Here is a 12,307-nt window from a genome sequence, read left to right on the forward strand (position 1 = left end):
TAGTTGTAAGCATCAACCAATGGAAAATTCTAATCTTCACACAGATTTTCAACATTTTTCAACATGTTATAAGCCCATTTGAATTTGACAAAGAAAGATGGTACCATGGAGATATTTGAAGGAAAATAATAATCAGTTGTAGTCTTGTACTGTAGAACCGAAGTTTGGGTAGAAATTGTTCACAACTCACGTTCAATATCACCAGTTGTCGTTCCCGTTCATGCATGCCTTCCGCTATATACCATACAAATCACAGCAAAATTTGAATTCGCAAAACATAAAGGAGGAAACGCAGAACCCTGCGACCAGCCACCCAACACCCGCGGAAAAAAAAGCACCCTAAATTTTTTGAGCTGGCGCCTCAGTTCAGACGCGCCCCGCCACTCCAGCAATCGGCTCCTCTCGCCACGTCAGCGATCCGCGGCATCTCTCTCGCGGATCCTCATCTTGACCGTCCACTGCATCCGCATCGAACGGCAGGGACACGCCTCCTCCCACCTCTCGTCCCCGTTAAAATCCCCTTCCCCCTTCCGGCAAATCGCACAAACAAACCACCACCGCTCCTCCAATCCCACATTCGCTCCAAGCTCGAACCAAGGAGAGACCGTCAGCCATGTCCGGGCGCGGCAAGGGAGGCAAGGGGCTCGGCAAGGGCGGCGCCAAGCGCCACAGGAAGGTGCTGCGCGACAACATCCAGGGCATCACCAAGCCGGCGATCCGGCGCCTGGCTCGGAGGGGCGGTGTCAAGCGCATCTCGGGGCTCATCTACGAGGAGACCCGCGGCGTGCTCAAGATCTTCCTCGAGAACGTCATCCGCGACGCCGTCACCTACACCGAGCACGCCCGCCGCAAGACCGTCACCGCCATGGACGTCGTCTACGCCCTCAAGCGACAGGGCCGCACCCTCTACGGCTTCGGCGGCTAGGCTCGTCCTCGCCTCCCTGCAAATTCCGATGTGCTTGTTCGCATGTGCGCAGGAGTCTCGCTGTCGAGAAAACTTAGCTGAAATGAAATCCCCATGTTTATCTCCGCTGTTTCCTTCGTAGGATTAGCTGTATCGTCAAACAAAGCTGTTCGCATCTGAAGCTTGAGTCCAATCTTGTGTCTACGCAAATATTGTGGTTCTGTTGTGATTTTTACCACTGGGCTGTTGCAACTGTGGTGTGTCGTCGGTTGCTCCTTCTGTCGTGCCAGATTTGGTTGCTTGTACTGAAGTACAGAACGAAATTTCCAGAGTTCAGTCTGCATTTCAGACAGAGAATCCTCCGATTAAGGGTGGATTTATGGGCCTAGAATGGAATGCTGATAAAAAGATTTGCCATTCTTGCACAGGATCATTTGGATTTGCAGATGATTAACTTTGTAGTCTAATTTGCGATGTGAAGGATCTACAATGACCGAATCATTTGGTCATGTCGTTCGTGTCAGTGATCAGCGAAGGCCATTTGCTTTGTTACTGCAGAAACGTTACGTTACCCAGCAACATTTCTTACTTACCAGCTTATCAGCATACCACTGATGTTCTAGAATAGGAGAGTTTACTTCATCTTCAAACCTGGGAGCATCAGTTGCTTACTTGGTCTTGATGCCCTTACAGCAGTGTGTTAGAGCCAGACCCTGCAAAAGCCTGTGAATTATTTCCGTGTATAGATAGATGATTTTTCAATCGTGAGGGGAGGGCAAGGACCTGTGAATCCTAGAATCCTATAAAAGTTAACTCCTGTAAGCAAATGGGAGGACTAGTGATGCGTTGGGTCAAGTTTCTTGTGAATTATCTTCAGACATCCAAAATGGTTCAGATGAAGAATACTCCCTCCGATCCAGTCGGTGCTTAGAAGACACGTTACATAGTAGTACAAATCAATCATTCTGCAGAACAGCAATGCAGCAAGTATAGGAAGTTGAATTGATGTCCACACCGAATTCAATACATTCTTTCTAGAAGCAGCGAGGCAAATGCCGGGCAGTGTGTCAGGGTGACGATAACACACAGTTCTTCCACGCAAGTGGCTCGCACCGCCGGCGCTGCAACGCCGTTTGCGTCCTGGACATTGGCGCCTTGGCAGGGTGCAGGTCGTCGCGGGAGCTCCTAATTGGCGCTTCAGGCGCCAGTTCGCCCGCTGGCGCTCATGTGCACTGGGCTGGCCCATTAAGCGCGAATGCCTGCTTGGACGCTCGGTCGTAGTCAGATCGCTCGTCTGGATTTCTTTCCTGCTTGGTTGTTCATTCATCTGTTAACCAGTGTTCAGTGAGACCATTGACTAATAAAAATAAATAAACAAATTCCAGAATTTGTAAAAATTCAATAATGTGAAAAAGAAGTTCATGAAAAAAAAGGTCACCAATTTTTTAAAAGTTCATCAATTTTGGGAAAAAATCACCAACTTGAAAAAAAGTCCATCAAATTTGAAACATCAATTTTGAAAAAAATATATCACGAATTAAAGAAAAAACTGCGCATTTAAGAAAACAAAAAAGTAAAAGAACAAGAAAATAGGGTTGTTGCTGAAGACGTTCCTAAAAACAGTTATTGATCGTCAAATTATAGGATTGTTGCTGAAGACGTTCTTAATCATTATGCCATTTGTACGCATCAACCGATGAAAAGTCCTAATCTTCACATAGAATTTCAACATTTTTGAACATGTCATGCCCATTTGAATTTGACGAAGAAAGTTGGTACGATGGGTATATGTTAAGGAAAAAATAACCAGTTGGGGAAACTACGCGCAAATGAAATTCAAGAGCCGAAGTTTCGGTCCCCTATACTCTATACTCTACAGATCATGGCAAATTTTAATTATATATAGCAAAATAAAGGAGGAAACGCAGAACGCTGGCGCCTCAATTTGAGAATCTGCTTGCCACCCCACTAATCGGCTCCTCTCGCCACGTAACCGATCCGCGGCATCTCTCTCGCGGATCCCCATCTTGACCGTCCACTGCATCCGCATCGAACGGCAGGCACACGCCTCATCCGACCTCTCGTCCCCATTAAAATCCCCTTCGCCCCTTCTTCCAATCGCCACACGAATCACCACCACTCCTCCAATCCGACATTTTTTCTCGCAGCTCGAGCCAAGGGGAGTTCGTCGGCGACCATGTCCGGGCGCGGCAAGGGAGGGAAGGGGCTCGGCAAGGGCGGCGCCAAGCGCCACAGGAAGGTGCTCCGCGACAACATCCAGGGCATCACCAAGCCGGCCATCCGGAGGCTCGCTCGGAGGGGCGGCGTCAAGCGCATCTCGGGGCTCATCTACGAGGAGACCCGAGGCGTGCTCAAGATCTTCCTCGAGAACGTCATCCGCGACGCCGTCACCTACACGGAGCACGCCCGCCGCAAGACCGTCACCGCCATGGACGTCGTCTACGCCCTCAAGCGCCAGGGCCGCACCCTCTACGGCTTCGGCGGCTAGGCCCCTCGTGGTCGTCAATCTTCGTTGCCCCCCTGCCGTTTCCTAAAGCTCGATGATAACCTGACTTGTCTAGTTCGCTATTTCCCCTGTAGTTCCAAGTGAATCATGAAACAAAGCTATTCGCATCTGGAGTTTGGACATCGAGCTTGTCTTTGTGCAAATACAGTGTTTGTGATTTTGTCTCGCTGGTTGGTCTGCTGCATCTCTGTCATGTACGACTGTTGTTTCTGCTGTGATGTTAAATTTTGTGCGATTGGGGGTAAGATTGATTTAACATCCTTTTACAAGGATTAGGAACATCATCTGCTCTGTATCTGCTATTTGTTCTGATGCATTTGTACTGGTAACCATTCACGATCCTTCTATTTTGCAGCAATGTGTGTAATTGGGATTGGGATTACTCTGCATTTCATACATCGATTTGTAGATTGACTTGCTATGTCACTTGCTCTGCAAATCGTCATGCGGTTCTTGTTAATCAGAAATGTCACTTGCTCTATTTTCTTTTTTTTGTTACTGTAGTAATATTTCATCTGATGCATTATACATTTTGGCAGTGGCTGCAACAACTTAATCCTTCAGTTTTTTACTAGCTTATCAGCATAGTTCTCCATATTTATTTTGCTAATCTCATATGATGTACCAGAGTAGGGAAGTTTGGTGAAGTACTTCTTATTTGATGTGCAGTTCTTACTTGAGGCCTGCAAGTCTGTATTAACAGGTTTAAAAACAGTGAAAGCTGTGAATCCTAAAAAAGTGAACTCCAGTAGCAATGAAAAATGAGAATAACTGTAATGCATTCCATTCGAGCAAGTTTCCTGTAGACTATCTTCATATCTCAAGAACAATTCGTATGAAGGAATAATAATTTGTCATTGAAAGACCAGCTTCGATCTCGTCATTTTTACCCAAATGCAACTGAGGTAATCTCTTTGTGTAACTCCATACGCAAAACGCAAGTATACTGGTCAAGACTATGTGTGTTGTAATTTTTTTTTCCAGATTTTTTCTTTTTTTTCTTTCGAGTTTACTATTCATAACGGGTGCGCGTGGAACCATGTTCACCAAATCCGCGTCCAAAAAAAGGAGTATCAAGTTCTTGGTGTTGTGTTTACTCGATTCACATAATCAAGTACCAAGTAGCGTAACCGTGCTTTTCAAGGTGTACACATCACATCTGTTAGAACTTTAGATTGTTGTCATAGAGCAAAAGGAATTCGGAGTAGTCGGATGAGGACATTACTACATTTAATCTTGATAATAGGCGTTCCTCGTGCTTATAGGTGTAACCAATATGACCGCAACACTTGCGGCAGTGCAATTGTGTCCTCTTTTCTGAAGAAAACCCCAAACCGACAGCTTAGTATTCTTCTGTATACCTTTAAAAGTCTAAATTGTGTCCCTTAGTATTGATTCATGTCTAATCAGATATCAAGATGTAAATATCAGCTCACAATATTGTCCTGCAACTTAAACTAAAGTGTCCAGTTCATTTACTTTTTTCGCAAAGCTTGCGTATCATTCCATTGATAAAAGGGTAGAAGAAAGCACATGTTTTGTTACATCACACAAGATGATGGTGCCAATCCTGGTGGCGGCGGCTCTAGCCCAACATCGTGTGTCGTCCTGAATAGTTTGCAACAGGCGAGTGGCGGATGGCCGAGATTTGTCGAAGATGCATTCATTGCGGTGCTTCCAAAGGCATCAGGACGAGAGTATGATAGTCGAGGATAAACCTCGACGCACGGAGCTTGGCGCTTGGGAGCAAGAAGACACCCACCAGGGGGTCGTCAGACACGGGGGCGATGTCGTCGACTGACACCAAGTAAGAACCTCATGCTAGATTTGGTGCGACAAAGGACATCCGACCATGAGGTGGTGCATGGTTTTTGGCACCTGATCGCAGACGGAGTACAATTATGTAGTCATGACCGAGACACTTCTCCGGTCAATAACCAACAGCGGAACCTGGATGCTCATATTGGCTCCTACATATTCTATGAAGATCTTTATCGATCGAGCCGTTATGACAACATACGTTATTCCCTTTGTCTATCCGTATGTTACTTGCCCGAGATTCGATCGTCAGTATCTTCATACCTAGTTCAATCTCGTTACCGGCAAGTCTCTTTACTCGTTCCGTAATACATCATCCCGCAACTAACTCATTAGTCACATTGCTTGCAAGGCTTATTATGATTTGCATTACCGAGAGGGCCCAGAGATACCTCTCCGATACTCGGAGTGACAAATCCTAATCTTTATCTATGCCAACCCAACAAACACCTTCGGAGATACCTGTAGAGCATCTTTATAATCACCCAGTTACGTTGTGACGTTTGGTAGCACACAAGGCATTCCTCCGGTATCCGGGAGTTGCATAATCTCATAGTCGAAGGAATATGTATTTGACATGAAGAAAGCAATAGCAATAAACTGAACGATCATTATGCTAAGCTAACGGATGGGTCTTGTCCATCACATCATTCTCCTAATGATGTGAACCCGTTCATAAAATGACAACACATTTCTATGTTTAGGAAACTTAACCATCTTTGATTAACGAGCTAGTCTAGTGGAGGCTTACTAGGGACACGGTCTTTGTCTATGTATCCACACATGTATCAAGTTTCCGGTTAATACAATTCTAGCATGAATAATAAACATTTATCATGATATAAGGAAATATAAAATAACAACTTTATGATTGCCTCTAGGGCATATTTCCTTCAGTCCCCCACTTGCAGTAGAGTCAATAATCTAGTTCACATCACCATGTGATTTAACACCAATAGTTCACATCTTTATGTGATTAACACCCATAGTTCACATCGCCATGTGACCAACACTCAAAGGGTTTACTAGAGTCAATAATCTAGTTCACATCGCTATGTGATTAACACCCAAAAAGTACTAAGGTGTGATCATGTTTTGCTTGTGAGAGAAGTTTAGTCAACAGGTCTGCCACATTCAGATCCGTATGTATTTTGCAAATTTGTATGTCTACAATGCTCTGCATGGAGCTACTCTAGCTAATTGCTCCCACTTTCAATATGTATCCAGATTGATACTCAGAGTCCTTCGGATCAGTGTCAAAGCTTGTATCGACGTAACCCTTTACGACGAACTCTTTGTCACCTCCATAACCGAGAAACATTTCCTTAGTGCTCTTTAGTTACCCAAGGATAATTTTGACCGCTGTCCAGTGATCTACTCCTGGACCACTATTGTATCCCTTGCTGAACTCATGGCAAGGTACACAATAGGTCTGGTATACATCATGACATATTGTATAGAACCTATGGCTGAGGCATAGGGAATGACTTTCATTCTCTCTATCTTCTGCCGTGGTCGGGTTTTGAGTCTTACTCAATTTCATACCTTACAACTCAGGCAAGAACTCCTTCTTTGACTGATCCATTTTGAACTCCTTCAAAATCTTATCAAGGTATGTACTCATCGAAAGTCTTATCAAGCGTCTTGATCTATCTCTATAGATCTTGATGCCCAATATGTAAGTAGCTTCACCGAGGTCTTTCTTTGAAAAACTCCTTTCAAACACTCCTTTATGCTTTCCAGAAAATTCTACATCATTTCCGATCAACAATATGTCATTCACATATACTTATCAGAAAGGCTGTTGTGCTCCCACTCACTTTCTTGTAAATACAGGCTTCACCGCAAGTCTGTATAAAACTATATGCTTTGATCAACTTATCAAAGCGCATATTCCAACTCCGAGATGCTTGCACCAGTCCATAGATGGATCGCTGGAGTTTGCACACTTTGTTAGCACCTTTAGGATTGACAAAACCTTTTGGTTGCATCATATACAACTCTTCTTTAAGAAATCCATTAAGGAATACAGTTTTGACATCCATTTGCCAGATTTCACAAAGTGCGGCAATTGCTAACATGATTCGGACAGACTTAAGCATCGCTACGAGTGAGAAAATCTCATCGTAATCAACACCTTGAACTTGTCGAAAACCTTTTGCGACAAGTCGAGCTTTGTAGATAGTAACACTACCATCAGCGTCTGTCTTCCTCATGAAGATCCATTTATTCTCATAGGCTTGCCGATCATTGGGCAAGTCCACCAAATTCCATACTTTGTTCTCATACATGGATCCTATCTCAGATTTCATGGCCTCAAGCCATTTTGCGGAATATGGGCTCATCATCGCTTCCTCATAGTTCGTAGGTTCGTCATGATCTAGTAACATGACTTCCAAAATAGGATTACCGTACCACTCTGGTGCGGAACGTGCTCTAGTTGACCTACGAGGTTTGGTAGTAACTTGATCTGAAGTTTCATGATCATTATCATTAGCTTCCTCTCTAGTTGGTTAGGCATCACGGGAACGGTTCTCTGTGATGAGCTACTTTCCAATTCGAGAGAAGGCATAATTACCTCATCAAGTTCCACTTTCCTCCCACTCACTTCTTTTGAGAGAAACTCCTTCTCAAGAAAGGATCCATTCTTAGCAACAAAGATCTTGCCTTCGGATCTGTGATAGAAGGTGTACACAACAGTTTCTTTTGGGTATCCTATGAAGACGCACTCCTCCGATTTGGGTTCGAGCTTATCAGGCTGAAGCCTTTTGACATAAGTGTCGCAACCCCAAACTTTAAGAAACGACAGCTTAGGTTTCTTGCCAAACCACAGTTCATACGGTGTCGTCTCAACGAATTTAGACGGTGCCCTATTTAACGTGAATGCAGTTGTCTCTAATGCATAAATCGCACCATATCTAATGAAGTACGATTACGATGTTCGGACACACCATTACGCTGTGGTGTTCCAGGTGGCGTGAGTTGTGAAACTATTCCACATTGTTTTAAATAAAGGCCAAACTCGTAACTCAAATATTAACCTCCCCGATCAGATCGTAGAAACTTTATTTTCTTGTTACGATGATTCTCCACTTGACTCTGAAATTCCTTCAACTTTTCAAATGTTTCAGATTTGTGTTTCATTAAGTATATATCCCATATCTGCTCAAATCATTTGTGAAGGTCAGAAAATAACGATACCTGCCGCGTGCCTCAACACTCATCGGACTGCATACATCGGTATGTATTATTTCCAATAAGTCATTGGCTCGCTCCATTGTTCCGGAGAATGGAGTTTTAGTCATCTTGCCCATGAGGCATGGTTCACAAGTATCAAATGATTCATAATCAAGTGATTCCAAAAATCCATCCGTATGGAGTTTCTTCATGCGCTTTACACCAATATGACCTAAACGGCAGTGCCACATGTATGTTGCACTATCATCATCAACTTTGCATCTTTTGGCATCAATATTATGAATAGGTAGTATTACTACGATCGAGACTCAATAAACCATTTACGTTGGGTGTATGACCATAGAAGGTTTTATTCATGTAAACATAACAACAATTATTCTCTGAATTAAATGAATAACCGTATTGCAATAAACATGATCCAATCATATTCATGCTCAACGCAAACACCAAATAACATTTATTTAGGTTCAACACTAATCCCGAAGGTAGAAGGAGTATGCGATGGTGGTCTTATCAACCTTGGAATCACTTCCAACACACATCGTTACCTTGCCCTTAACTAGTCTATTTTCATTTTGCAACTCCTGTTTCAAGTTACTAATCTTAGCAACTAAACCGGCATCAAATACCCTAGGGTTACTATGAACACTAGTAAAGTACACATCAATAACATGTATATCAAATATACCTTTGTTCACTTTGCCATCCTTCTTATTCGCCAATTATTTAGGGTAGTTCCGCTTCCAGTGACCATTCCCTTTGCAGTAGAAGCACTCAGTTTCAGGCTTAGGTCTAGCTTTGGGCTTATTCACGGGAGTGGCAACTTGCTTGTCATTCTTCTTGAAGTTCCCTTTCTTTTCCTTTGACTTTTTTCTTGAAACTAGTGGTCTTGTTAACCATCAACACTTGATGCTCTTTCTTGATTTCTACCTTCGCGGATTTTAGCATCACGAAGAGCTCGGGAATCATTTTCGTCATCCCTTGCATATTATAGTTCATCACGAAGTTCCAGTAACTTGGTGATAGTGACTAGAGAACTTTGTCAATCACTATCTTATCTGGAAGATTAATTCCCACTTGATTCAAGCGATTGTAGTACTCAGACATTCTTAGCACATGCTCACTGGTTGAGCTATTCTCCTCCATCTTGTAGGAAAAGTAATTGCCAGAGGTCTCATACCTCTCGACTCGGGCATGAGTCCGAAATACCAATTTCAGCTCTTGAAACATCTTATATGCTCCATGGCGTTCAAAACATTTTTGAAGTCCTGGTTCTAAGCCGTAAAACATGGCAAACTAAACTATCAAGTAGTCATCATACCGAGCTTGCAAAACGTTCATAACGTCTGCATCTGCTCCTGCAATAGGTGAGGGAGTCCTGGACTAAGGGATCCTCGGGCATCCGGCCTGTTAGCTATGGGCCGGACTGATGGGCTGTGAAGATACGAAGACCGAAGACTGTACCCGTGTCCGGATGGGACTCTCATTGGCGTGGAAGGCAAGCTTGGCGACCAAATATGTAGATTCCTTTCCTTGTAACCGACCTGGTGTAACCCTAGATCCTCCTGGTGTCTATATAAACCAGAGGACTTAGTCCGGAGGGGGGATATACTCATTACCATAGTCATACAGGCTAGATTTCTAGGGTTTAGCCATTACGATCTCGTGGTAGATCAACTCTTGTAATACTCATATTCATCAAGATCAATCAAGCAGGAAGTAGGGTATTACCTCCATAGAGAGGGCCCGAACCTGGCTAAACATCGTGTCCCCTGTCTCCTGTTACCATCGACCTTAGACGCACAGTTCGGGACCCCCTACCCGAGATCCGCCGGTTTTGACACCAACATTGGTGCTTTCATTGAGAGTTCCACTGTGCCGCCGCCGACAGGTTCGATGAATCGCCTTGTCCTCAAAGACAATATCACCACCGGAGGAGAGCTGGCCCCAGGCCAAACCCTCCGGCTGGGCGGCTTCACCATGACCACCCGTCCGGCCGTTAAGCCGACGATGACCTCTCGGGCCATCGAAAATCCCCTTCGTATCGACCCCAAACACTCCAAGCAGATGGATCCGGCGGAGTTTTCGTCTTTAAATGAGCTCCTTGATCGCATCGCCGCCCTGGGAATCGCCACAGATTACGATCGGATCAGGCTTAAACCCGACCAAAGAGAAATCAAATCTCCACCGGTCACCCACCAGATAGCGGTAGTCGAGGAGCAAGACGGCGACTCTTCCCCTATACTGAAGACGGACTATGCCCGGATCGCCGACCCTACAGAGCCGGATACCCACCAGCAAAAGGAGGTGACCGGCCTTCCGAACATAGAATCGGACGGCGGGTATAAGCAACCAGAAGATACTCCGGAGCCCGGACTGTTAAGTCTGGAAAACCTTCAAACTCCGGATCATCGATCGGGTCAGGGTCCGAATCCAATTCCACCCACCCACCCAGATATAAACGCTCTTATGAGCATAAAACAACAGTCTCAGGAAACGGTCCACCACTTCTGGGCCAGATTCCTCCTTGTCAAGGAAAAGGTTAAAGATTGCCGCGACGAGGACGCGATATCAGCGTTCTGCAACAATTGCACGGACAAAGGAATACTCAACGCTATCAACCGCTGTCGCTTATTACACTTCGCTAACTTGGCAACTATCATGCAGAAGTACAACGCAATGGAAAGCGCCTGGAAAACTCAGGCAACCCGTTGGGAACCATCGGACCCCACTCAACCCCTCATTCAGGCGAAAAGGGCACTGTTGGAAATATGCCCTAGAGGCAATAATAAATGGTTATTATTGTATTTCCTTGTTCATGATAATTGTCTATTGTTCATGCTATAATTGTATTAACTGGAAACCGTAATACATGTGTGAATACATAGACCACAACATGTCCCTAGTAAGCCTCTAGTTGACTAGCTCGTTGATCAATAGATGGTCATGGTTTCCTGGCCATGGACATTGGATGTCGTTGATAATGGGATCACATCATTGGGAGAATGATGTGATGGACAAGACCCAATCCTAAGCATAGCACAAGATCGTGTAGTTCGTTTGCTAAGAGCTTTTCTAATGTCAAGTATCATTTCCTTAGACCATGAGATTGTGCAACTCCCGGATACTGTAGGAATGCTTTGGGTGTACCAAATGTCACAACGTAACTGGGTGGCTATAAAGGTGCACTACAGGTATCTCCGAAAGTGTCTGTTGGGTTGGCACGAATCGAGACTGGGATTTGTCACTCCATATGACGGAGAGGTATCTCTGGGCCCACTCGGTAATGCATCATCATAATGAGCTCAATGTGACTAAGGAGTTAGCCACGGGATCATGTGTTATGGAACGAGTAAAGAGACTTGCCGGTAACAAGATTGAGCGAGGTATTGGGATACCGACGATCGAATCTCGGGCAAGCAACATGCCGATAGACAAAGGGAATTGTATACGGGATTGATTGAATCCCCGACATCGTGGTTCATCCGATGAGATCATTGTGGAACATGTGGGAGCCAATATGGGTATCCAGATCCCGCTATTGGTTATTGGCCGGAGAGGTGTCTCGGTCATGTCTGCATGGTTCCCGAACCCGTAGGGTCTACACACTTAAGGTTCGGTGACGCTGGAGTTGTTATGGGAAATAGTATGTGGTTACCGAAGGATGTTCGGAGTCCCGGATAGGATCCCGGACGTCACGAGGAGTTCCGGAATGGTCCAGAGGTAAAGATTTATATATGGGAAGTCATCATACGGTCACCGAAAGTGTTCGGGGTATGCCGGTATTGTACCGGGGCCACCGAAGGGGTTCCGGGGGTCCACCGGGAGGGTCCACCTGCCCCGGAGGGCCTTATGGGCTG

The 12,307-nt window shown here is 44.9% G+C and overlaps 2 protein-coding genes across 2 annotated transcripts; both read left to right on the top strand.

Annotated features, from left to right (window-relative positions):
* Positions 1-540: 540 nt before the first annotated feature.
* LOC141022917 (histone H4) lies at positions 541-1,139 on the top strand. Its single transcript, XM_073499199.1, has one exon. It carries the CDS (start codon positions 614-616, stop codon positions 923-925), a length of 312 nt encoding a protein of 103 aa, XP_073355300.1. The 5' UTR covers positions 541-613; the 3' UTR covers positions 926-1,139.
* Positions 1,140-3,011: 1,872 nt separating this feature from the next.
* On the top strand, positions 3,012-3,551 carry LOC109746046 (histone H4). Its single transcript, XM_045232252.2, has one exon. The coding sequence runs from the start codon at positions 3,102-3,104 to the stop codon at positions 3,411-3,413; it is 312 nt and encodes a 103-aa protein (XP_045088187.2). The 5' UTR covers positions 3,012-3,101; the 3' UTR covers positions 3,414-3,551.
* The last annotated feature ends 8,756 nt before the right edge of the window (positions 3,552-12,307 follow it).

Source organism: Aegilops tauschii, chromosome 1 (assembly GCF_002575655.3).
Source record: "Aegilops tauschii subsp. strangulata cultivar AL8/78 chromosome 1, Aet v6.0, whole genome shotgun sequence".
Classification (NCBI taxonomy): Eukaryota; Viridiplantae; Streptophyta; class Magnoliopsida; order Poales; family Poaceae; genus Aegilops; species Aegilops tauschii.

Coding starts and splice junctions, on each gene's coding strand:
- LOC141022917 (XM_073499199.1), top strand. CDS start 614: ATGTCCGGGCGCGGCAAGGGAGGCAAGGGGCTCGGCAAGGGCGGCGCC.
- LOC109746046 (XM_045232252.2), top strand. CDS start 3,102: ATGTCCGGGCGCGGCAAGGGAGGGAAGGGGCTCGGCAAGGGCGGCGCC.